Here is a 26,690-nt window from a genome sequence, read left to right on the forward strand (position 1 = left end):
AAAACTACAGTAGTTCTGTTCTCTCTAGGCTCGTGAGTAAGGCTAGTCAAGCAGTGGTTGCTCTTTGAATGTTTTTCCTAGTAAGTGACCGTAGGCCAAGAAATTTGAAATTTCTACAAATATGGGTAGATTGGGGTTTCTTGTTTAATAGGAAGTTTAGTACTCCTGCAGATGACAGAAGAATGACTGTGGTGGGTCAGACTGAAGGTGAGTGTAGCCCAGTATTGTCTCCAGCAGAGGCCAAAAGTGAGTGCTCAGAGAGAATATAAGAACGAGACACGTATTTCTCCTTTGAGTGCTTTCTGAGCCTCCAAATCCATGTTGCCCAAACTTTTTGAACAACAGTTGTACTTTATTATAGATACTCCTTGCTAGCCCAAATAACAGAACATATTCAGTAAATGCCAAAGATATTTTGTCAGGAAAGCAAGGTATTTCTTTAGGAATTGTTAAGGAATTGCATCTCTTTGAAATTTTGTTATTTAAAAAATGAATGAGTAATGGAACGAGTAACTCGAGTAGTTTAAGGAAAACCACCATTTGCTTGATGAATTTCCCAAACCTTCAACATGAAGAGGAAGGTAAGTCAAGACAGGTCGTGTTGGGAAACAGATAAAAGAAGCTGCTTTGTATTTCAGGAAGTGCTGTGGGAGCTGCAGGAGACATCATCTAATTGATAGTCTGAAGAAATCACAGGAATTTGCTGACCTCCTCATTTGTACATAATTTGTACCTGTTAGGGAAAACTCTAATTCTGTTTTAGAAGTTTCTCTGGGCCTGTCTTCTATTAATACAGTTGTTATCTCCATCTACAGCTTAGACAAGTTTGAGGGTAGTCTTCGAAGCATAAGAAAAGTGATAGGACATGTCTGACTTCTCATCCTTGAAGTCAAGAACATATTGTATTAGTATTTCTAAGTGCCATTAACTCTCTCAACAGATCTACTTGAGAAATACTTCTGTCTGGATCTGGTTTATGAACTTGAAAAGGTACTTGGTTAAGAGCTATGCTATTGGGGTTTTTTCTTTCTGGAAGGAAGACAAGAGAAAACTATTTACAATTCTCATTCAAATTCACACCTAGCTGGTCCTCTCTCTCCTCAATCTGCTAAAATCACAGGCTTGAAATGAAAGGTGCTTGGTATAAATAAAGATTGTAGCACAAATTAAAATAGGAGGAAAGAGATCAGTCTTGTTTAAGTAATGACTGCATATCTGGAGAGGTTTAACAAGACTACAAGCAGAGATCATCAGGTCTTGGCAATAGTAGTCAGAAGATCAGTCTTAACTGTGAGGCACAATCTAGACACAGATAACCTCCAGAACATGTCCAGATTTGGCAATTTTACCAAAGTACTCAGATAACGTAATACATATTTAAACCACTCAAACATTTCCTTCTTTCTTCTATCTGTGATATTAAACAGCTCCCACCCATTTGACGTTGTAGAGTGATTCAGATCTATTGGCTCTTGGTTGTGGAAAAATCTGCCTTGAGGTCAGTTGTGGTTCATACCACAAGCAGCCATCCTTTCTTCAGTCTGCCTAACTTCAGCCTGATTTATTAAATGGACACAATATCCTTACTTTCTGCTGTTAAGAATCTGCATAGAGTTGTATGCAAAGTATAAGAACTTCTGAATGCTCCGTGCATGCAGGAGCCTGTCTGTGAAAGCTGGCCCCTGTTGGGCCCAAGCAGAAAGTAAAGGAGGTGGCTGTGACTCAAAAGCCAGAAATACTGAGAGAGAGCCTAGAGGAGTCCGTTGCTGCCACACTGATGGTAACCCTTGTGAACACCTTCCCACCCTGTGGAAAGCAGCAAATTGTAACAGCCCAGAAAATGCTTAAGACGTGTCAGAATTTCGAGTTCTGCTGTGTTCCTGAACGTCTTTCCTCAAACTAGAGGAGGTTTTTTCCCTGCCTCCTGCTCCCCTGGGATTGTTTCCTGTACACAACAATCAGATTTTAGTGATTGCAACTTTTTCTTTTCTGATTTACAAGCCTACATGAGGTCTTTTGGATTCATTATGCATGAACCAGTCTGTATCTGGGGACGAATGATGTTCCATCTTACTTTCTTTTTGCCCTTGCACTGAACAGTTTTGTTTTTTAACAGAAATGCTTTTTTCCTTTTGAGAACTCTCAGAAATATGTTCCTTTAAGAACCTCCTACATGGTATGCATTTGCCATTTGTAAACAGTATGTCAAAGAATGATTTGATTCAGTGGTGAGGCAGCCAGATATTTGCATGTCATGAGGTCTAAGGGAAACAAACTGACCCTCAGCCTTCCCCCATCCAGGGAAATTCTGATGGGACCCTCAAATAGCTCTGGCAAAGTGTTCTGTTTCTTTTGGACTTGATGGATGCTTGTTTCTGTGAAGACGTGTAATTATTTCTTCCTTTATTTTGCTGTGCAAGTTACTGAGAGAAGCAGCTTAAAACTAAATGTGAGTATTGAGGCTTTTTTTCCCATTATTCCTTTATCTGATAAGCTTTAAACTTGTTAGTATAGAAGGTACTTAATTTGATATTTTGAGCAAGAGTGCAGGAAGTTTTTCCTAACAAAACTGCTGAATAAATTAGATGCAGACTTCCACATATATATTATGTTTTTAATTTTGTGTACCTAAAGAGAGAGAGTTTAAAAAAAATAAATTTTTATTAATTCTTTTCATTGTATTAATTGGCTCACCCATTAATTTGCAGAAAGATTGTCTGAGGTCTCCCTTGTAAAGAGATGAGGATAAGTTTTGTTTACTCCAAAGAACCATCCAACAAAATATGAGTATGCTTTTTCCCATTACATTTTTATCTCCTAGCAAGATTTCATTTCCCTTTGCAAGAAAAAATTTTAGATAGTGTATTTTCTGTTAAGTCACTTGTTTCTGGTATGAGTACTTTTAGCACCTAATGTGGATTGCTCTTGATTTTGGAAGTAAAACAGTTTCCAAGCTGGCTTTTGTAAGAAGTCAAAATATTGCTCTAAACAACAAGTATAATCTCCAAATTCTCCCTCCATGAGACGTTTTCTGTTATATTTCTTTATTTTTAGGATCATACTTTTTTTAGAATTTACATTTAGAAATTAAATTTCAGATACCTTTTTTTGTTTGTTTGTGTTAATATTTTTGTTCTCTTTGTGCAACAAGTTGTTATTTGTACAGTAACAGAACAAACTGCAGTGGATTTGATATATTAACATTATTACAGATTGCTGGTGGCCATCCCTTGTAATTTTAACTCAGGATCAGGAAAATCGCTTTGACTCAAGGATGTTTAATTGGTAGAATACTGAGATGATACTAACTAACTAACAAGATTAGAGAAAAATGAATTCAAAACCTGCTTGAAAGAGATTCTGATGTATGGTGTCTCCAAATTATTTGCAGGCAGTCATAATTTATAAGGCATGTATTTTTTGGTTGACATGGTAAGACGCATGTTCTGTCTGTTCTCTGTACCCATAATCCCAACTTTTTTCATTTCTTTTCCCTACCAGAGTTTTATTTCTTGAAACAACAGTTAAAAGCTTTTAGTATTGCCTAACCATGGACAGACAGACAGAAGTATTTTAACCAGCATGCTTCTAAACATCAAGTCCAAAATCAGAGGGTGAAATTCCAAACCTGTTGGAAGGAGCAGCCCTCCTGCCGACTCAAGCTCTAGGTGTTGTCAAGGCTTTCAGATCACCTGGAGAGTAAATCCAAGCAGAGTTTTACTCCACATTTCCCTGCCAATTTAGGGTAAATTATGCTCATAAATTTATCATCTCTAGTTCAACTGTTCTATTAAAATCTCTAGAGCCCTAAGTTTGGAAGCTGGCGTGCTGAAATGCTGCTAATGTTCCACTTGGGCTGCTGCAGCTGAACTCATTCTTTTGGGAACGGGGCATGCAGCTCTTATGAGAAAGGAGGCTGTGAGGTCCTTGTTTCATACATTTGTGTTTTCCTGTAAAATGTCAGAGGGATCAAGTAAGGACATTTGTGTGGAAATATGCTAACATGACTCCAAGAAAACAAGTTAATAAAACCCCATGGCAGAAATTCTGCAGCAGAGATAAAGGGAAAGACAAGACTCACAAAGAGAAGCTACACTTAGTTCCTTCATAACGATGGCTAATTCTAATTTCTGCTAGAAGTCACCCTGGAGAGGAATTTGTATCTGTCCTTTAGCTTAAAAAAGTGCCTTACTCATTAGCTTCACCAGGTTTAAGCTAGTTTTTGTGAATATCCTCATTCTCTGTTGCCATGTAGTACGTGTCAGCTATTGTCCCTTCTTGTTCCCCTTTCTTAAACTTAGGAGGTTTTTTTGATTCTACTGCATTCATGCTACTTTTCTTCCCAGCTATGGTTGTCTTTGAATTTGTTCAAGATCCATGTAAGAGGACTGGTTAATTCTTGCACATCTCAGCGTAATGGATCTGAACGGGATGTCCTTGCTGGTCACTGGCCTCACACTTGAGAGGCTTTCTCAGTCAGAAAAATATTCATCTTCCTGTAATGTGTCTTTGTGCATAGGTAGCAGAATTAATAGCAAGAATGACCAAGTGCCAGAGGATGGTGTAGTTGCTGACTGAACATTTTGCATAAGAATGTTCATCATAACCTCAGAGTCACAAAGGACAATTGCAAAGTGCGCAACTGGAACATTTTATTGCTTTGGCTAAATTTGGAAGTGTTTTCTACCTCTAGCACTGGGAGTTGACCAGTTGGCAACCTTTGCACACTGCTTTAAACTATCCCAGGCCAGTGTCATGGAAACAGCCTGATGAGCAGACCCATCTTATATCAAAGGTGCAGTGAATGGCTTCCCACTCCTGACGGTTTGCTCTCTGACCTCAAGGAAGTCAATTACATTGCTTTGACAAGTATTAATCTTTTCTGTAGACAAGCAACTTACAAATGTGTTTTAGGATTACTTTATTACTGTTGTTAGAAAAGCATTCTGAAACCTTTGAAAGGATGGCTGTAAAATACCTCAGAGGTTTAGGTTTCATTCTATTTATCAGAAGCCCATAACAATATTAGGCTTAAACTTGCTTGTCAAGATCAGTCTTTCTCAAGTGAACTCTTCAAGTTTCAAATTCAGCCACATAATGATTAATTTATGTACTAAAACATACAAAACTGTGGCATAATTAGAGTTCAAAAATCTAACTTGCATGGGAAAAAATGTTTAGAGTAAAAACTATTTCATGCTGGTCTTCCAACTGGCAATCTTTCTTTAGTTTAGTGCTTGAAAGTTGAAGAGCATTGAGAACTATTTCAAATTAAAAGATCAAAGAGTTTGGGTTTATTTGATTATTTAAAAATACAGTAGCAGAATTCTTAATTTGTTTGATCACTTGCTTAGACTTTTTACTGAAAATATTTAATAAATTTTACATAAATTAGCAGAAAGGCTTTGGATTGTATTTGTTCCTTGGTGCAGTTCTGCCACTGTCCCCCTCCTCGACAAACATTTTTCACCACAGCTGATCAGAATTATCTGAACACCATCCTCTACCAAAACCAGTCAAATCCATTTGAGTTTTGTAAAGATGGTTGTTGCTAAATTCTTCACATCGTCACTAGAATAAGTCCACAACCAGACTCTACAGGTATCAGTGGGCTCACTGTTCCACAATATCCTCGAGTTAAATTACATATTCTTAAATTGCTCCTTCATGTTAGAAAGGAATTTCTTCATTCTTACCAAATTTCCTCCAGCATTCTAAGATATAGTGGTAGGTTTTATTTGTCTGAAACAAATGCTGACTCTCTTGGATGTTCAGATAAACATTAGCCTTAATTTTTCTTCAATCGGATAAGGTCAATCCTACACTAGAACCAATTTTTAGATAGTGTATATTTATAATCATAGGAAGAAATTCACTCTGAAGTCATGGTGCCAAAAACAAAACAACAACAACAACAAAAAAGACTTTTTCACATATCAGGACATTACAAAAATCCCAGCAGGGCAGTTACTGAAGGGTCAGTAACCTCACATCATAATAAAGACAGAATACCGTGGTCTACTAATTTTAAATCATAGCCACTTCTAGACTATTTTAAGTAGAAAATGTTTAATGTGTGGTGCAGAGACTTTAAGGCTCGAGGGAAATATTAGGATACCCAGTCACATAATTGTTCTGCAGATTTTATCTCCCAAGAAGGCAGAACAGGTAATGTAAGAGTCACAAAGTCTTCAAGTAGGGAGCAAATGTCACTGGTGGGAACTCAGGGCTGAATCTCTGTAAGGACTGGTCATTGTTGCTGCCACAGGATGTGAGGATTCAAGCTAAAACTGAGTCAATGCTATGTTATCCCCTGTCTTGTTTGACAGCACATTATCTACTCAACTGCTCAAGACTCCAGAGGTCTTTAAGTACCATTTTTTGCCTGTTTAATGGATGATTCACAAAGCCACATATTTAAAGAGCAAAAATAGGAAAAGCACCAATATTTTTTTCCTATATTTGTCCTAGTGACCCTGTTATTTTTCCTCCCTGGTAGAGGACAAACAAAAAGCCAAAGACCTCCACTCCCTGGTCTTTTTTCCACCAGCCCCACTCCCAAAAGGGTTCTCCTAAAAACATTCACTGCCTTCAAAATTCCTTTTGTGAGATCACTTCTAAAACTCTTTTTACACTGTGAGTCCATATATCCTTTGACTGTGCTAGAATGAAATGTGCTGGATAACTATCAACAGTGAATATAGGACATGATGTAAAGGAATGTGTATATCTGAATATTTAATCTTTTTTTTTTCCCCAGCCCAAAAGCCAGCAGTCTGTCCCTGATGCACCCATGTAGATAATCTTAAAAGGCTTTCCTGTCCACAGTGTGTATAAGGCACCCAGGGCAGGAAATAAAAGCAAAAAGCCACCCTGCTATAATTCCACATCACTGGTGGTATGCACACACAGCTGAATTGCACTAGTTTGTAACTGCAACCATGGTGCAGATACTGAGACTTCATAACAGAATTGTGCATAGCACTGCCCAATAGATAATAGCACACCAACTGCAGAATTAAACCCTAATCCAGACAATAGTAAATCACCTAATTTGACATCCATGAGTTGAGATAAATTATTCAGCTACATTAATTTGCACACAGATGACAGTGTTCCTAGTGATCTGTTTTAAGAGAAGACACAGCAGGTGGCCATGTAGCACTTAGAGGGAAGCAGAAGGAGGAGAAATAAGTCTGTTGAAGAGTAGCCACAGCATATTTTGATGTTGGTTGTTTGTTGTGAGCTCTCCTAGAAACCTTTCTCGCCATCTGTCTGTTATATCATACAACCAGTTCATTACTGTAAAAATGGTATAATACAAAGAGTGACACTTCTTTCAGATTTTCTTCACCAGATTATATGCTTCGTGGTCTGTCTACCTAGGAGATGCAATATATGCATTTTAATATGCTTCTGCTGTTATTATTATATCTCTGTATTCCAAAAACAGTGCAACTGCAGAGCATCATTAGTGCTAAATATCATAACCATACCTACTGTGCTAATTGTCATCAAAAATCCAGTGTCCTTAGGTAGAGATCAGACTGTTTCTAGCTCTCTTCAATGTTTCTGCTTGCCCCTTCTCTCCTTGTTGCCTAGAGAAGCTGTGGATGTTCCACTCCTGACAGGGTTTAAGGCCAGGCTGGATGGGGCTCTGGGTAGCCTGGTCTACTGGGAGGGGTCTCTGTCCATGGCAGGGGGATAGGAAATAGGTGATTTTTAAGGTCCCTTCCAACCCAAACCATTCCACTATTACTTGATCCTGCCTCTTGGAATTGCCCATCTTGAAGCCTGTTTTCCCTTGGGATGGATTGGAGAGTGGCATAGCAGTGGTTGCCCCAAACATCTCAGATATAACAGGAAGACATTTGCAGTGCTACATTTGTAGTGGCCAGCTTTTCTTAGACTGTACAGCAGTGGCTTTACAATGATTTCTGTTGTGATAAGCAGCCTAGGGCTTGTCATCATCCTATTTTCAGAGATGAGCTTGATAAGAAGGTGGCAACCAAGCCTGAGGTTGCTTGCAAGCAGCAAAACTGGCCTATGGAATATTTGGCCTACAAATCAAAATACCTGGAAATAAAGCTAATTGAAGTAGGGATCTTACATACCAGTACTACTGACAGTAGCCTCTGCTTTTCCTGAGGTGTAATGCCATCTAACTCATCACAATCTCTTAACAAGGCTGAGACTAGAAAATTTTAGATTTGGTTCATTTTGATAAGGTGTCATCCTTTTATTAAAAGAGTGCTGTTTCTCAGTTTATATTTTTCCTCAGGAAATTAGGTTAGGTTGGCATAGCACAGCTGGAGATAAGAGGCAAAACCACTGCAGCAGACACTTGATTATCATTTGGGGGATTTATGTTTGGGTTTGGGAGAAGCAAGTATTTCTTTTTTTAAATTGGGTAATGAAAATCCTTTCCAATTTTAGCTTGTTGCTAACAATGCTGCTGCTGATCTTTATATCTTTGTTCATTTTATTTTTTAAAGCAGTTCTAAGTAGATCACAGGCTTTTAAATAACCCTTCTACAAAAAGATGTGCTGTGTAGGCAGTTATAGTTTTGGGGTTTTTCTATTATTTTAATTCATGTAATGCACCCCTTCTTACACAATAGAGTAATCTTCATCCACCTTGCTATTCCTGAAATAAAATGTTAGGGTAGGGAAATCTGGTCTCTACATCTAGGACATCTGCAAAGATGAGAAATTACATATTTATTTTCATTAAGATCTTAATGATTACTATCAGAATCAGCATTCCCTATTGAAGTTCTGTTACTTCTTGTTAGTGGCAAGACTGTTTTCACCAGTGACCTCCAGACACTTCACTCACCCTTGTACAACAGGTATAATTTCTTGTAACTACTGGTTTTCCCGGGAAAGATTTCAGTCCCAAAGGCAGGCTTGTGTCACTTCCAGGGAGGTGTGTCCCTGCCAGGTGGTGTCAGTGTATGGATGAGATGCTGCTGTTTCCTTGGGGCACTTCTGCCCAGCTGTGTAGGCATTTTGTGCAGATGTTGCTCTAGCAGAGATGGTTCCAAAGTGCTCCTTTGATTTTCTGCTCCCTACCAGTATCCAAAGGGGGCCTGGAGGGAAGCTGGAGAGGGACTCTTCATCAAGAGCTGTAGTGATAGGAGTAATGGGTACAAACTGAAAGATGGGAAATTTATTATAGACATTAGCAAGAAATTCTTCATAGTGAGGGTGGTGAGGCACTGGAAGGGGTTGCACAGAGAAATTATGGATGCCCCACCTCTGGAAGTTTTCATAGCCAGATTGGATGGGGCATTGAGCAGCCTGGTCTAGTGAGAGGTGCCCCTGGCCATGGCATGGGAATTGGAACCAGATGATCTTTAAGGTTCCCTCCAACCCTTAAAATTCTATGAGTCTAGGGATGAACTCACTAGAGGAAGTCTCACAATAGGAACGAACTCACTGGTGGAAGTCTCAGATCAGGACTTCAGTGTATGTCTTCATTTCTAATTTTCACTTTCTGTTTATTTAAACACTTTTTGATGTATCATTCATGATTCCCTATTCACGGATTGTAGGTGAGTGTCAAGACAAGAAAGGGTACTTGAAAAAAACAGGCATCTGCAAGAGACCTGTTTGTTTTTATGAGAATGCTATCACTCCTGTTCTAATGCCCATAAGAGAATACTGAGGGCTTGTGGAGAATTTTGCCCTCCCTCTTGTCATTCAGCAGTGATACATTTTCTGTGGTCCATCACAGAATCACTTTGCAACTCCCCCTGCTGAAGCTCATGAGCATCCTGTTCCCCCCACTTCTCCGGTTAGAGCGAGGTCCCTCTGGATAACAGCACATCCATGTGGTGCATCAGCCTCTCCTCCCACTGTGGTGTCATCCACTAGTTTGCTGTGGGTGCCACTCTGTCCCATCTAGCTCACCAGTTAGTTTGAATGTTCTTTATCAGATGAGCCCTTGTAACAGATGCAATCCTCAAACCTGATTTCTGGTTCAATATGGGAAGTACAACTAAGAATACTGACAGGATTTTACATGGAAACTACAACAGTGTGCAGCTGAATTATTTCGTCACTTCATTTTATTCCATACATTTGACAGTAGTCAGAAAGGAATGAGCTCCACAATGACGCAGGAGAAAACTCTACCAGACTGTGTGAAAACCTGTAAAAAATGTGGGTAAGAATTATTTCAAAAAAAAAAAAAAAAAAAGGAAGAATTTAGATGACTACACCGTTTGAGTTTGTATGGTGTAAACAAAGCAGACAGCAATACCAATTAAGGAAAAAATTACAAAATTCCTGAGATGCTTGATCCCCTAGTTAAGCCATAGCTCTTGCCCTTTTTGCTTTCAGTCATGGGGTGTGTAAACACAGTACAGTTTAGTACAAATTACCAGACCAACCTCCAAAATATCTGCTTTGCCTTGACACCCCACCAAAACAGTGTCACTTGTGGACCATGGAGCAGGATAGTTGGATTCTTATGGCTGCATCCCATCCTGGCTGCTTAAAGGAGAATTTGAACAGTGAGAGCTCTGCACTCACTCAGATGCTTCCAGGACCTGACACTGTATTACTACCCTGTGCCACAGAGATAAGATAGTTCAGAGTTAGTATCTGTGTCTTCTTTCCTGTAGGTTCTTGGTTTGACTTGATCTGTAATATATTCTCTTAATTCCTATTGCTTCTCTAGCCATTTTTAGAAAAGCAAATATTACAGAACGCTTAATGTATGTAAATGCATAAGACAAAAATAGAAATAGGGAAAATGAAGTCAGCAAATTCATGCAAATAAGGCAAATAATGTTAGAAAATTAAAACATGCAAGTGCAGGTAAGTACCTGAAAATGAAAAAGTGCCTAGGGCAGCTTGCAGGGTGTCCTCATCATAAGTTATCAAATTATTTTTCTTATCCTTCGGTGCTTATATTTAGATTGAGAAATAGTCCATTAGAATTTCCACAAAGTGAAAGATAGAACATTTTTACCTATATGTACGTATCTACATCCATAAGTATATACTAATTCCTTACTGAGTAGTATGAATGTTTCTGGGCTTTTCATTTTTGTATGTGGTGAGGGAGATTAACAAATATTCATAGAAAACATCAAGATTGATTATTGAAAGGTATATTAACTTTGTGGCTCTGCATTATATCTCCAGTGAGAAAAAAAAAACACATTATTTTCCTGATGGTTCCATATTTACCAGGATTCACAACTTCACAACCATTTTCTTTCAGCTTTCTTCATTGGAAGTCTTCTAGTGCTCTGCATTTTATGGGAAATAATTTGACTCTCCAGAAAGTCCCTGTCCTAATTTGTAGCTAAATTCTATCTTAGTCTGCTTTAACAGCAGGCTGACCAGCCAGCTCTCTTTTTTGTATTTTCGCCTCTTTTATCATTCAGTCCATGAAACTGCTGCATTCTCAGATCTGACCCCAGGGACTCCAGTTACAATATCCTCACGTCCTTGGCAACATCTCTCTGCACCTCCTTGAATATTCTTACCATTAAAAATGATACCTCATATCCCTACCTACCAGGTACATAAAAATCAACAGTATTTAGCTTCCAATTTAAGATGTTCCAATTTAAATAATTAAATCATCTTTTCCCAAGGAATGGCAACATCACAGTTTTTCCCTGTGCCTAGGACTCGAGTTAGCAGCTGGAATGCTGGAGTCAGCGTTTCATTCCATGAGAGGGAATAACATCAGATCTCCAGAGATTTCTTAGCTGACCTTCAAAACACAAAGTCTAGCTTCCAGCAAACTTAAAGTAAACACATTTCTCTAGAGATTAGGATCAAAGCATAAGAAAAACATTCTATTTCACTGCGTGGCCCTCGTACCATTACTTATTTATTGGAGCAAAGATAAGTGGTGCTGGGAGAGACGAGATTCATCTTTTTTGTTGCATTTTCTAATGATAAAAGTAGAGTTTAACTCTTCGCAAGAGTTACCCATATTTTTGCCAAAAGGTTTGCAAAAAATCTTCATTCTTTTGCATACTATTGCTGCTTCATTCCCAAACATGGTCTTTTACGATGATTCATGGTCAAACTCTGAAGACTGTCTGAAGAAAAGTTTTGGGCAACTTGAGCATTTTACTAGAGAAGCAGCCCAAAGATACCCTCAGGCTTTGAATCTGTTCTTGGGGGTACTTAAATAAGTTCTCAAGCAACAACTCTCATCTGTAGAACAGGATTAATAGCACTTTGCTCCCATACCCATATAGGAGTTTAGGAGGATAATTACATTGCATATTCAGTCGTTCTGAAGTATTACAGTAGTGGGTCTTGTTTGTACACACAGCCTGAGCTTCCTGAACAGACTGACTCCCTGCAGGGAAAAATAGCAATAATCAAGAGAACTGCTTTTTAAAAAAAAATTACTTGGAATGCAGAGTTTTTGATAACTTAAAAACCTGATTGACATTCATTAGAATGAAAATACAGAGATCTTTCTACAGATATGGGAAGCTATTTGTTGGAGAGCTTTCTGCAACAAAAATGCTGTATAAGTAACAAAACTTTTCATGAATATCCTGTTTGGGTTTTGGTCTCTTTTAGGCTGAGATGAAACTCTGTCAGGAATCAGGAGAACTGATCCAGCAGGGAGGGCATCAGAAAGGTGGTTCACTGGGGGTTAACCTCCGAGGCAGCTCATAACTTTAGTTCCCACTAAAAAAAATAAATGAAAATCCTCTGAAACCCAGTTTCAAGCCTGTCCTGTGACCTTGACTATGGAGAACAGTTAACCACAAACACTCCTTGATTTTGTCCTTAGACACCAGTTTATACTTCTTCCCCGACAAAGACAAAATGCGCAAAAGTTAACCTTGATTTTCGTCATGACTGTGATTGTGCATTAAAGACACTGAGATCTGCCTGTCTTTATATGTCATGTTCTGTAAATGTACAAGCTGATGGATGTAATTTTCTCATATAAATGGGTTTATTTGTTACATGTACAAATCTCTGTTTGATCTTAAGGAAATGGAAGTCCTGATTCAAGCCCTGTTATATTATTTTTCCAAGGATATCACATAAAACACATCAGAAATATTTTTAAGAAAGCATGTTTCCCACTGATCTGGGTTCCAGATTATTTTATTTCTTTACTACACCCTGTCTTGGCTGACCGGGTGTAGTAATATTAAGGGCAGTGAGAAATACAATATATCAATTCAACTCATGACTTTCAATTTACAGGAGCAATGAGTTTTCCAATCAAGTAATTACTTTTGGTCTGAAATTAGCATGACAGCCTCGCCTCCTGCCCCCTTTCCACTGTTTTACTACTACACCTCTCAGGACAGATTAATAAATGCCTGACTTTATGCATTTGTGCCAGTGGAAACCTGCAGTAATTGTTTTTTTCTCACAGCTCAAACAACCATTTTGGTTTAGAGCTTACCAAAGCAAAAACCCAAAAAAGATTTTGTGACTTTTTAAAGCTGAACCATGGGTATAAGACAGTCAGTGAGTGCATGAAAACAAAGTAGGAGGGTGTAACTCCAGGTGGACTGGATGTAGGCTTTGTCATGGCTGAGAAGTCACTCAGATCTTGTCTTCTGTATGTTCTTCCTTATTCTCAGGCTGTGCATCTGGTTAAGAGAAACTAATTCGCACTGTTATTGAAAGTGCAAAAATTTCAGCTGCCCAAAGTCACTGATATGTAAATATTTTAGGAGAACTTCCCCAGTCATTTTCAGCTCTTCTAAAATTCATGATTGCTGGTGCTGGCTGCAGCTACACCCATTGAGTTTAATGAAGAATGCGACTCAACAAGCCCAGCAGATGTTGTTGGGGTTGCTTCACTGTGAACTTTTTGGTTTCTTCTTCCTTCATTTCCAAGAATCAAGACCCAATTTTAGCAAAGTGATGATGATCCAACCAGCAATAAGAAGACTGAAATAGGTTTTCATCTCCATAATCCTTAAAACATTCACTAATGCATATCTATAAGAACTGAGGTTTGGATGCTTGTCCAAGCCTCTTTAGCCTGAAAAACTGAAGGGTGGGAAATTCATATAACTGACTCTCAATAGATTTGTGGTATTTCCTGCACTTTTCTGGCAGACAAATATAAACTATTTCACATTATTTTGGTACTGCCAATGTGGAATCCAATATATAAATAAAGAAATATGTAAGAAAAAACAATCTTTTCCAATAACAACAAGGAAAACTTTCTTTGAGTTCTGATTTTGTTTGACTTATTATTTAGTTTGTTTTTCTTTATATTTCACCCTTTTGTTCTCCAGGGGTATTTGTGTGACCTTACAAAGCCACAACTATTAGCAGCACAGTTCGGATAATGCAAAAAACTGTCATGTATCCTGGAATCCCTTCCTTCCACTGGGTCAGGTAGATCTGGGGGTATTTTGAAAAGGAACGAGCAGAAGGACAGGAGTATCAAGAGAAAGTCAGGAGCACACTACAAAGTGCCTGCCTCTTCTCTTTGGCCTTTTAACTCTTCAGTTGGTTTCATTTCTGAATTATTGCTTCTATCTCCATTAACCAATTTCTGGATGAGCCATATCTCAGAATCCAGTATATAATGCTCACAATGCCAGTAGTTTTACGTAGAGGATGTGAAGTTGGCTTCATTTTCAGGTGTCTGACCTGGAACGGTGTTAGAATAAGCTGAAGCAGCCCTCTTGCTCCCCATCATGTAGGTGATACAATTTACAGTATATGTTGTTAAAGGCTACCTACCATTTTATTGTTGAACAAGCCAGCATTAAGAAATCCAGGGCACTGCAAATGACCAGGAAATGCCTGTCTACCTTTCACAGGTAATGCAGCATTACTTAGTATTTGAGCAAGCATTATGCACTGAATTACACGATTTTTCCCTCTTTTGCAGATCACGTGGAGGGCCCCAGCAGGATGACCAGCAGCCACACAGACTGCCATTTCTGCCTGCAGTCTCTCCGTGGCAGGAAATACGCGCTAAGAGAAGAAAATGCTTACTGTGTTCCGTGTTACGACAGCCTGTACGCCAACCCCTGCGAAGAGTGCAAGCAGCCCATTGAGTGCAACTCCAAGGTAAAGATTTAGCTTGCACTGTTTGTTCCTTGTTAAATTATACACAAATCCAACTTCTTTAATGGTAGATGTGATACCCCTCCCTTTGCAAATCCCTGTATCACTGAAGAGACCTAAGCATAGCAGTTGTACATCCATACACAGCAGAGTGAAACAGCACTATTTTCCCTGAATAGGAAAGCTCTGGATCAAAGACGAGGAAGTCTGCACATGCATACACCCCAAGCATGCAGCAGGGCTGTGGTGTATGTGTGGACCTCAGCTGGGCTCTATCTTTCACCTCCAGTCGCTCACTAGCTGCAGAGGCTGCACCATGCTGGAGGGGTGATAGGGAGGACAGTGTAATTCAGTGTATCAGGCTGATTGACACTTTGGAATGTCTGAGACATGTTCATTGAAAAAATATTTTGAGCATTGAATAAATTACTTTTATTGTAGGTGTTGACAAGCAGATGCCAAGCTGAGAAGACAACATGTTTATAATTTGCATATTCTCTCTCTCTCTCTCTTTTGGAAATTAAGGGGGTTTTTTTATTTCTGCTTAATTCCATGCTTACCTTGCTTATCTCACAGATGGTGTATTAGTGACAGTGCTTCTGACCTTGTCTTTCCTTTCACCTCTCCATTTTTTACAATATTAATTAATAATTCAAGTTCCTCTGTGGTCTTTGACAGACTTTCTAGTGCCCCATATTGCAAGTTAGAGGATGTATACTTGACATTGAATTTCAAGGTCAAATGAAACCTATCAAAAAGCATTTATTTTGCCAAGTCCAGTGTGTACTGGTCACCTTCTCCCATGCTCTCTTTGCCTATGTTCCTTAGAAAGAAAATAACAGAAAAATATTAAAATAAACCTCTTGGGAGGCTTTCCCAGCCCAAGCACTTCAAGGCACATAGTCTGCATACAGGAATCATCCAAGGAAAATGCTGATTTGGACGAAGACACTCCTCAAAGTCTCATCAGCATTTCACCCACAGCAATATTGAACACATAGCACCCATCAGATTAACCAGGAGACCACATACTTTGAGTTCACTTAATTTCACCTTTAAAATCAAAAATTAAATCAGTGACAGAATTACTATTGTTGAAGATCATAAACAAAAAGCCGTGTCTTTGGACTGAGTGGAAGGAAAAAATGTGAGAAAAAAGCAGACGTGGTAAGAAAGGAGGGCATCTGGCTAGAGACATCTAGAAAAGTGACACACAGAGATCTACAGCTGATTGCCTCACCTCTGCCAAGGGGCTAGAGCTTGGTTTTCTTCTTCTCCTCCTCACTCAGTCTTTGCCTCAGGCTGCTCTGGGCTGACAGCCCAGTTCCTGCAAAGTTCAGAGTGCTAATTAAAGCAAATCAAAGTGCTAGGTGCTCAGCACCTCCTGAAACAAAACATGGTAGTTCTTTTATTTTTATCTCTTTAAAAGACAGGGACATGATCAAGGAGAACAATGAGATTGGACATGTACCCTTTTATGTTTCTTATTTATAAAAGAGACCTGGAAGGGTTTCTTTTTTAAGCTGGGAAGGTTTTTTTGAGGTGTATTTTTCTCTTGCTTTTCTAACTGTGGGAAAATTAAATCTGCTGTTTGGTCTTTTTTTGAATTCTTAGTCAGGATCTCATACAGATATTGTTACTCTTTCATATACATATGTTGTTAGCTCTTTCATCCCTTAAGCCCACTGACTCTTAAACATTTTTCCGTCAAGTTTTCAGGAGGATTTATATCAGATGTAAACAAAAGCAATTATTTTTTTAAATTTTACTAACAATCATTTTATTCTCAATGAGATTTTAATTGCTTGTATTCTGTCAGCTATTAGAATTATGTCATGTCAGATGGAAGAAGAAGTAGTAACATTGAAAATACATAAGGTTCATTTTTTCAGATTGTATAGAATCTTCTCAGATTGTGAGATGATATAGATTGTATAGAGTCTGTTTCTTCTCCAGTGGTCTGTTGATCACTAAAAATTATCTAAAAATGTTGATCACTTATTTCCCCTTGAAAGACAACTGTAATATATAACATGATTCTTCCAACAAAAACATACCTCTCTGTTACATAGGGAAGGACATTCTGCCAAAGCAGCTCCTAATGGCCTCTGAAAGAGATCTACACAACACTATGACATTGAGTACCTACACCTTTCCTGAGCACACTTCTGGTTGGATCCACCACTGCAATGCTCTTCCTTGTTTTTTTTCAGGTCTGGAAGGAACTGAAGGATAAAAGCACTGTAAATAAATGTTTTCATTAACATGAACTTACTTTCTCCAAGGATCTAGCCTACAAAGGCCGCCACTGGCATGAGGGGTGCTTCAAGTGTGCCAAGTGCAGTCGCTCACTCGTGGAGAAACCATTTGCTGCCAAGGACGAGGTATTGCTGTGCACTGAGTGCTACTCTGATGAGTATTCATCCAAGTGTTTTCACTGCCAGAGGACCATTATGCCTGGTAAGACAACAGGGGCCTTTTGTTGAGAAATGGAACACATTTTTAATGATAACTACCTCTTGGAATAACCAAGCTACAGGGTCCTTGACTTTCAGAGCAGCTTGGAGGTGACTATTCTTCCTTTGTGTGTAGCATTCTCCTAGGAGTAAGGAGAAGGCAGGCAGACACTTCAGATCTATCACTGACAGGTCTTATGAATGCTTATAAAAATATAAAGAGTTCAATAGAGGGTACATTTGTGCTCATGTGGTGTCCTTGATTCCATTGCAGTTCTTAGGAATCATATCCCGCTGTGAGAATAGGTAGACAAACTGAGCTATTGTCAGCAGAAGTGCCACATTAGACAAGTCATCTGCAAGTTTTCCACATTGACCAGACCCTGTGCTTGTGTTCTTTATACTAGTGCTTTCACTCAGAAATAATTTTTGTTTAAATTGTCAAAACATGACAATTTGCTTTCAAATCGTTAGCAGCATTTTTCCTAAAATGAATAAAAGTCAATTTTACAATATTGTCCGTGTTTACAATAGGCTTATTTCCTGCAATTAGGAATCTTGAAGATTCTGCACTTTCCATTAAGTTGCTTCTCAGCTTTTGATTGTGTCTGTTCAGGACACGCTCTTTTCATTGCCACCACACCAGTAAAGCCCATACAGCAAAGTGTTTACCCAGAAGCTGCCTCTTCACAGGCATCCGAAAGAACCACAGCACCATTTGTTGCAAAAGGTAGCTGCTTGCTTAGGAAAGTGTGCCCCTAACTTTTTGAACATCAGTAAATTTGGTAGTGACATTAGAATTTTATTTTTCAGTATAACTTAATGCCAAACAGTAAAATCCAGGCTGTGCAAAATTATAGTCTTACTATTGGCACTAGATTACTCAGGTTGTATTCAACCTGTAACACTAGCTTGTATTTTTACAGTTTGTTTCCTTTTCATTACAAGTAAAATCTGCATTAATGGAAGCAAATATTGTAACAATATAGTTGTGTTTATTTTAAGGATTGCTTAAATTGTATATAGTTTACAAAAATGTTGTCAAATATGCACACCTCACTAGATGTGATCAAAAAAGTGCCAGAATACACTGATACTGTTTGCATCATTATTTTCTGGTGTATATCCATGCTGCTTGTTTTGTCACAGAGTCTAAATTCTTGCAGCAAGTGCCCAAAGGTGTGAGAAACAGTGCAGCATGGCATGGGAATGCCAGCCAGTCTCTATATCATTCACTTCCTTCTCACCAGCTTGCTAGCTCTGTGTTGAAAAGAACTAGTTGTGAAATTTGCCTTATGATCACTGGGATGAAGCTGCAAATTTTTCTGTCCGAATACAACCAGTAGTTTCTCCACTGGCCCCACAGTTCAGGAAACAGGTACAGTGGGATTAATCAGATATAGCAGAAATCCTCTTCTTCATGTGGAAAGGATGGTAAAGTACCTTGCACCTCTCTGTGCAGTCTTACGCTACCTACAGATAGGAAGTTGAGGATGGACATCCACTGGAAAAATTGCTCCCAGATATATGTGCATATCTTAGACTTATGTTTCTATATCAAGATAAGACACCTGTACACAGAGATAAAAGCTCTGAGACTCCTCTGACAAACATTTAACTGAGCAACTTTCTGTCATTGTGCTGTATCAAAAGCATCTAGTTAAACATGATAAAAAGAATTGTTGGTCTAAGACAGAAATGGTGAGCTATAGGAGAAGGCAGTGTAATGTGCTGTAGCAGAGAAAAAATATTTACTTTTAGAAAGTTGCCAATTTAAGATAAGATTAAGATAAATAATGCATTTATAAGTGAAGGAGCCTTAGTTTAAGAAAGACACAAGACAGGCCAATAATAAATGTACTAAGCATCCAACAAACTAGTTTCTAATTTATAAAATTGCTGTGTACCTGAACATTATCACTGAGTTGGCTGGTTTGAGAGAAACTGAGCAATTCAAGCATAATCACAAAGAAGAAACCCTGAAAAATTCATATAAGACAAACTAAAAATCACAGCTTAGGCAATTCAGCACATCTTTTGCCAGACGAATATATGGCACTGAATGTGTTCTTGAAATTTCAAGTGCATTCTTAAAAGCTCTGGATAACTGCTTTCTTGGGTAATCCAATGCTGATGTAGACAGTTCAAGACAAGACCATTCCCAACATCTAAAACTTGTATTACAAGGCTATATCTGAGAGGATTATTCACTTTGGTTTTTTTCAGGTTCACGTAAAATGGAATTTAAGGGAAGTTGCTGGCATGAATCCTGTTTCGTTTGCCAGTATTGTCGGCAACCATTGGGAACAAAACCTTTAATCACCAAAGACAATGAGAATTACTGTGTGCCCTGTTTTGAGAAGCAATTCGCTCACCATTGCTATGCTTGCAAAAAGGTAATTAAACACACAGTACAAAAAAATGCCCTAGTGAGGCAATATTGCTCATAGGAGAAATGTGAAGTGTGTGGTAAGATCAGAATTTTCCCAATGACATTGGACACCGAAAGGCAACTGTGACAATATCTACTGTCCACTCTTGTTAATCTAAGACTGATTATATCTGAAATAATCTTATTTGCCAAAACAAATGCTTTGGGCTTCTTTAGTTATTGATAGTGATTTTTAGCAAAGTTTAAATGGAAAGTTATATAAAACCCTTCTTTCCTGAAAATCTCTGACTTTGTCTTTGTAAACATGCCTCTTTCCATCATTTTTCAGATGTATTCATATGTATAATTAGCCACCTGAACTGAGCAAATCATCCACAATCTTGGCTACTTTTTCTTGAAATTTATCAGGCAATTAGCAGATCAATTAACTTGCAATTGTGATAATACTATTCAGGATTCCTACTGATCACTGATGCAATGTGTAATGATACCCTTGTGGGTACCAGAAATCTTGATTTGATTTCTTTTTCCCCCAAGTACAGATAAATCATATCTTCCCTCTCTTGACTTCTCGTCTCTTGTTCATGAAAATACTCAAAGCATCATACTATATTAGTGTGATACTTTTCTCTAGGGAAATGTTTGAAGCTGTTTTTAAGGCCAGAATTTTACTTATTCTTTAGTACCTGCATCACTCTGGAAGCTTTTTTTTTTTCCACTCATCAAATAACTTATAATTTCCTGTAGTTATGTAATGATTACCTGTAAACCTCTACCTCTAACAAAAGCTTTTAATTTCAGGAAAATATGCTGTCTACTTTTTTCTTCAGTAACTAAACTTTAGAAAGTGCTTTTATATATTCCCAAGACTCTACATCTAGCCTTTAACTTGCATTAAATGAACACATGGCAATTATAGTAATTATGCTCAATGTTTATTACAGGCATTGATTTTAACACCACCTACATGAAATAATCAGGATTTTCTTCTTAAAAATTCTAGGAATGCAAATAGTCCCCCTACATAATAGCTGAAACTCACATCAATTCCCATACCTGAGAATTGAGCCCAAATAAATTAAATTGCCAAACTGAATCTTGAAATTTTGTCAGTAATTTTTAGATTTTAATGGAAAAGCAAATGTAACCACAAAATAGCCCAAAACTGGAATGATAAAGGGATTGGAAACAATTTCAATCTCTTTATTGCTTGACATGACCCCATATTATTCTTGATTTACCTGAAACTGTATTCCCCAGGGAAATTTGATGATATCACTATTTTTACTTAACTTTCTTCAACTTTTTCTCCTCCTGTTTCAACAGTATTCATTCATTCATTCATTCATTCATTCATTCATTCATTCACTCATTCATTAATTCGCTGTCATGCATGTGACTTGATAGTAGAAACACTGTCTTACAGCTCATCTTTATAGAAATTTCTCTGTACAGCCTCTCACAAATTCTGTGAAACCAGCTCTTTACCACACATATGGGAGCCACAGAACAACTGGAAATTTCCCTCTTCAGAAGTAACCAGTGCAGAGCTGTGAGTGTATTGCTGGCAAACAGAAGTTGATGACACTGATAAACATGATTTTTTTTCTTCTTCTGATTGTGTAGACCTCCATTCTGTTTTACTTCTGTTTCTTTGCTGTCCTTCTTCCTGTTTAAAATACTGCTGCAGTTGAGAGACAGCAAAATCCTGGTTGGAGATTAACAATTATCTCAGCATCAGTTCTCTCACCCACTGCCTGTCACTGAGAATTTATCTTCTGAGAGCACGCTTGATTCTAAACACTTATCTACAGTACAATAGAAAATTTCATTTAAAGATAACATATTTATTACAAATTATGAGGTTATACTGTGGTAGAAAATTGAAAATAACAAACCAGTAGCATATAGAATTCAACTGCAGATTGGTTAAATGGATAATCCAGATGAAAAAAAGTTGATGTGACCACCCTCTCTTCTCTTGTGCATGTTGGAAGAGAGAAAACAAGTGGAAGTACTTATGAAGGATTGGACAATCCTTCATGATTCACACCTTTATTTCTTTTTTCTGCCTTTGTTTGTCAATACATTAGGTTATAACTTCTGGAGGAGTGGCCTACCACGACCAGCCTTGGCATGAAGAATGCTTTGTGTGTGCTGTGTGCAAAACTCAGCTGTCTAGGCAAAGATTCATTTCCAAAGATGAGTACCCATACTGTGTAGATTGTTTCAGCAAATTTCATGCCAAGAAGTGTGCTGCTTGCAAGAAACCTATTGCAGGTGAGTCTTGTCTTCTAGAGGGGACCAGACAGAAATGAATCATCAGTCACCTCTCAAAGACTTTCACTTTAGGAAAAAAAAACCTTAAAATTACTCCCATCATAATGAAAGACTGAAGGAGTTAACTATCATAGAGACTCTCTCTGTGTCACATGTCCTGTATCTTCCTAGGACATACTGATCACGCATGTTCTCTAACAGATGAGGAGTGGTTTTATGTGCCCAAAGGCATTGTTTGATGTAGTATTTTTTGTAGAAAATTCCTCCTTAAGAATGTTTCAAAAGGTGCTTTTTTTTGCTCTTCCCAGGACAGTACACACAAGCCCCTCCGTGATTTCTTCACAGTTTAATTTTTAAATGCAAATGTGATCAAACTGAACACAGATTAACTGCCTGCTGGTAAGGCACACGTGTCAAATTAGAAAGCTTGCCAAATGCAGCAATTTCTTGAATCATTGTATACTTATATATGATTTATAATTAGACATGTATGTCACTGGTCTATGATAGCTGGAATTTTCTGAGAACATTTGCTGGTGTTCTGCACTTTAATCCTATTATGTGTGGAGTCAGCTGTTGAAAAGTAGTTCTTGATTCTTAGGTGGATGCTGCATATGCCATTGGACAAAGAAATCAATGAACACCCAATCACATGTGCATGATTTAAAAAATACCCAAACTACAAAACAACAACCCCATCAAAACTATTAAAATTCCCTCAGTCTTCAAGATTTTATTTCAGATAATTCTGCTAGGAATATCATTATCTGGTAATTTCCAAAAGAATCCATCTTGAAGAAACTTAATTATTAAATTTCATTCAGAGTTCTATAGAAACTATACAAATATTGCAAATAACTTCCATGAGAGCTTGTTGGGAAGATCAGCAAACCTGAATGGACATTCTGATAAACCCATTGTGTTCAGATCTCATAATGGGACATGCAAGCAACTTGTGGCTTTGCTTTAAATATTACCCACTGTTTAAATTTTAAAGATACTTTTCAATTCAGCCAATGAAGAATATTTCACATTATGGATTTTTGTTCATTTTTCCATTCGCTGTATGAATGACAGACAACCTGAACATACATCAGAAAGTCATCTGTTGCATTACTGAACCAGGTCCAGAAATACTGGATTCAAATCTTCTCTTTTTTCTTTTCTTTCGTACTCTCTTTCAGCTCTCGGAGGTGCCAAATACATCTCATTTGAGGAACGTCAGTGGCATGGGGAATGCTTTAGCTGTGCAAAATGCTCTGTTTCCCTGGTGGGCCAGGAATTCCTCACTCGGCAGGATGACATCCTCTGCCACAAATGTGGCTCTGCTTCATAGTCTGTGGAAAGCTCTACAGCTGCAGTATTCTCACTCTGTAGCAAGGTAGTTCATTGGTCTACTGTAAGAAAACCAGATAAAAGGTACTACAGTTATTTTGTCATTCAAGTAACTTTCCAACAGCAGTTTAACATCGTTGTAGTTCTCAACTGCTTATAAACAAAAACTAATCAGCTGCCCCATATTGGTTAATAAAACAATGCAGAAAAGATTTGTATATATTTTAAGCCTAACTGCAGTATGTTTTCCTTGTAACATACTGCACTCTGCTGTTAGAAGCTTAAAAATTTATCTTTTATCTCCTCTGAACTAAGAAGGATTGTGAAACGTTTGTTTGGCATATGAATAATGATGAAGCATTAGCACTGATTCACAGATGCAGATTTTGGCATGGAAAGCTGGGAACAAGCATTTTTCTCTTCAATCATAACACTGAAGTGAGCACCTTGTAAATATTATATTCTTCCATACTTTGGGCAAAAAAGATGCTGACAAAGCAGGCAGAAATTGTGAGTAGGAGATGCTTCCACATTGAGGAGCACAGAGTCAGAAAGGCCCATTCCAAGGGCCAATTCAACCGGCAAAAAGGTCACTTACCTTCCCTTACTGGGATTGCTACCCAAAGAAGTCACCCTAAATACTACAGCACAGCACGGATCCTTTCCCAAATTTGGGTGACTGTACTTAATTTTTTAGGCATAGCTGCTCTAGAACATAAATAAACCCTAAAACCTATTTACGTTGTAGTTGCTCTAGAACACAAATATTTTCAGCTACTGCAAGAGGTAAGGAATGCCCAAGACTGAATAGTGCTGATGTACATTTTCCCATAACTAATATGCCTTAAGACACTGTTTTTGCTATGCCTTCAAATATAGGTCCAAAACATACTTTCTTTATTAGTTGACTCAAGAGCCAACTCATAGTGTTCCATTTAACCTTGTCCTTTCCTTAATTAAATACTGCTTTGCCAGCAATTGAAGCCCTGTTATGTGCTTGGTCTTTGATTCACAGTTCACTCCTCTGCTTGTGGACAGCAGGCTATCAACTGAACCAATTCCTGATTCATTTCACCATTAGCCACATGTGTTTTTTAACAGTATGTCAAGAATTAGTAATTGTCATTGCAAGCCAGACAGCTCTTTCTTGCAGCACAGGGCCTCAGTTTCTAAGTAGCCAGCCTTAATATCTGCTTGCTGAGCTCCAGCACTCAAATGTCTACTATGAAAGGTCACCTAGAGCTGAGTCACAAACATCTGTCTGCCTCCTTCTTCCACAGTGAGTGTTGCAGTGGCCTGGTTCCTGTGCTGGGCCATTGTGGATGGAGCAGTGATGTTAGGAATGGCAGGCTCTGCACTGTCCAGCAGAGTTTGAGTCTCATCTCGGATGTCTTTAAGTCATTTTTCTTCAGACTCTGACCTTGAGAGCATAGGGTTATGTGGCTGACTTGAGTGGCCTTTATTCATATTGAAGACAGCCATTATTTTAGGTAGAAAAGTGGAAAAAAAGGAAGAATATGTGTACATGGCTAAGCTAGAGCCAAAGTGCAGTGGCATAAAATCAATATAGGTAATGATTGACCAATGAGTACATAGCAGTGTGTTGTCAGTCAATAAAATATTGATCTTTTGCTCTATGTAGTGTTAATTTTTGGTTTTCATTTTCTTCTTTCATCACAGCTTTTATTGCAGTCTAGAGTTTGATTAGTTTATGTTTTTCATTTTATCCCAGCTGCTTCCTTTTCTATTTACACATCTCCCATGACTGACACAGGTTCTTGGTAAGGCTTAGATTCTCATAAATAGAAATGTGCTTCATTGCCTTATATGTATAAATATGTATCTATATATACACACACAAAACATGGTGGTTCACAGTTATTTATGATGTTCTAAAAATTTGCATTGAAATATCAGAAATTAGTAAATGCCAATCGTCTTAAAATTTTAAATTAAAATGATGAATCAGAATATTCGGGCTTGTCTGTGGGGTGTACCTTTTGTTTGTTTGTGTGAAATTACATTCAGCACATCTCAAGAAAGCGGTTTGCGCCCTTTATTCAGTCTCCTCTGAAGAATCATACATCTTAATTACAAATTGATGCAGGAATTACCAGGCAGCCTCCTAAGACATGAGAGAGTCACAGGTCAGACACACTGATCATGATAATCCCAGTCTTCCAGCCTTAACATTTATGAAAATTAAATTCTTCTCTGACTCATCAACTAATCATATTTTTAGAAATACCAACTGAATTATGTATTTCTTCTGCAGTAAATACAGTACGGTCAAACCTGACACTGAGCATTTTCACTTTAGAAAAATAATAGGAAATAAATGTGATTGCTATAAATAGTCTGAATAAAAGTTATATCAGATAAAAATTGCTATTTCCTAGTCTCTGTCACCAGCTACCTGGTTCCTGAGTATAAGTACATATATGAGTATAAATATGAGTATATGTGAGTATGAATGCCTGAATATAAGTACAGTGATAGTCTGGTGGTGGGCTGACCCCGGCTGGACACCTGGTGCCCACAAAAGCCCATCACTCCCCTCTGCACTTGGACAGGGGAAAAGAAACACTCCTCAAGGCTCGTGGGTGTAGATAAGGAGAGACAGAGACATCTGTCAGCAATTACTGTGACAGCAAAACAGTCTTGACTTAGGTAAAAAAAAAAATTACCAGTCAAATCAGAGTGAATAATTAGAAATAAAACAACATTTCAGAAACACCTTTTCCCCACCCCTCCTTTCTTTTCAGGCTTAACTTGGCTCCTGAATTCTCTATCTGCTTCCCCCCAGTGATGCAGGGGGACAGGAAATGGGGTCTCAGGTCAGTTCATCACACATTGTCTCTGTTGTCCCTTCCTCCTCGGCAGGAGAACTCCTCACACTCTTTCCCTGCTGCAGCATGGGGTCTCTCCCACAGCAGACAGTCCTCCATGAACTGCTCCAAATGGAGTGTCTCCCACAGGCTACAGTTCTTCAAACACTGCTCTTGTGTGGGATCCCTCACATGGAGTGCATCCCTATAGGAAGAGGCTGCTCCAGTGGGTCTCCCTTGGGGTTGTAAGTCCTGCCAGAAAACTTGCTCCAGTGTGGGCTCCTTTTTCCAGAGGTCTACCAGCCTTGCCAGGAGCCTGCTCCAGCAGGTCACAGTCTCCTTCAGGCACCA

At 38.4% G+C, this 26,690-nt stretch overlaps 1 protein-coding gene across 2 annotated transcripts; it reads left to right on the plus strand.

Annotated features, from left to right (window-relative positions):
- Positions 1–1,408: 1,408 nt before the first annotated feature.
- Positions 1,409–25,482, plus strand: FHL5 (four and a half LIM domains 5). 2 transcript variants are annotated; one of them, XM_064412730.1, is made up of 7 exons: positions 1,409–2,176; positions 2,421–2,449; positions 14,870–15,051; positions 17,334–17,508; positions 19,731–19,900; positions 21,990–22,176; positions 23,361–25,482. In XM_064412730.1, the coding sequence occupies exons 3-7, from the start codon at positions 14,893–14,895 to the stop codon at positions 23,510–23,512; spliced, it is 843 nt and encodes a 280-aa protein (XP_064268800.1). In that variant the 5' UTR covers positions 1,409–2,176; positions 2,421–2,449; positions 14,870–14,892; the 3' UTR covers positions 23,513–25,482. The 2 variants fall into 2 exon arrangements, with proteins under 2 accessions (XP_064268800.1, XP_064268799.1); XM_064412729.1 differs by lacking the exon at positions 1,409–2,176 and having other exon boundaries at positions 2,183–2,449.
- The last annotated feature ends 1,208 nt before the right edge of the window (positions 25,483–26,690 follow it).

The sequence above is a fragment of the Passer domesticus genome, chromosome 3 (genome assembly GCF_036417665.1).
Source record: "Passer domesticus isolate bPasDom1 chromosome 3, bPasDom1.hap1, whole genome shotgun sequence".
Taxonomy (NCBI): domain Eukaryota; kingdom Metazoa; phylum Chordata; class Aves; order Passeriformes; family Passeridae; genus Passer; species Passer domesticus.

Coding starts and splice junctions, on each gene's coding strand:
- FHL5 (XM_064412730.1), top strand. CDS start 14,893: ATGACCAGCAGCCACACAGACTGCCATTTCTGCCTGCAGTCTCTCCGT. Junction 19,901..21,989: donor ATTGCTATGCTTGCAAAAAG/GTAATTAAACAC, acceptor TCAATACATTAG/GTTATAACTTCTGGAGGAGT. Junction 22,177..23,360: donor TTGCAAGAAACCTATTGCAG/GTGAGTCTTGTC, acceptor ACTCTCTTTCAG/CTCTCGGAGGTGCCAAATAC.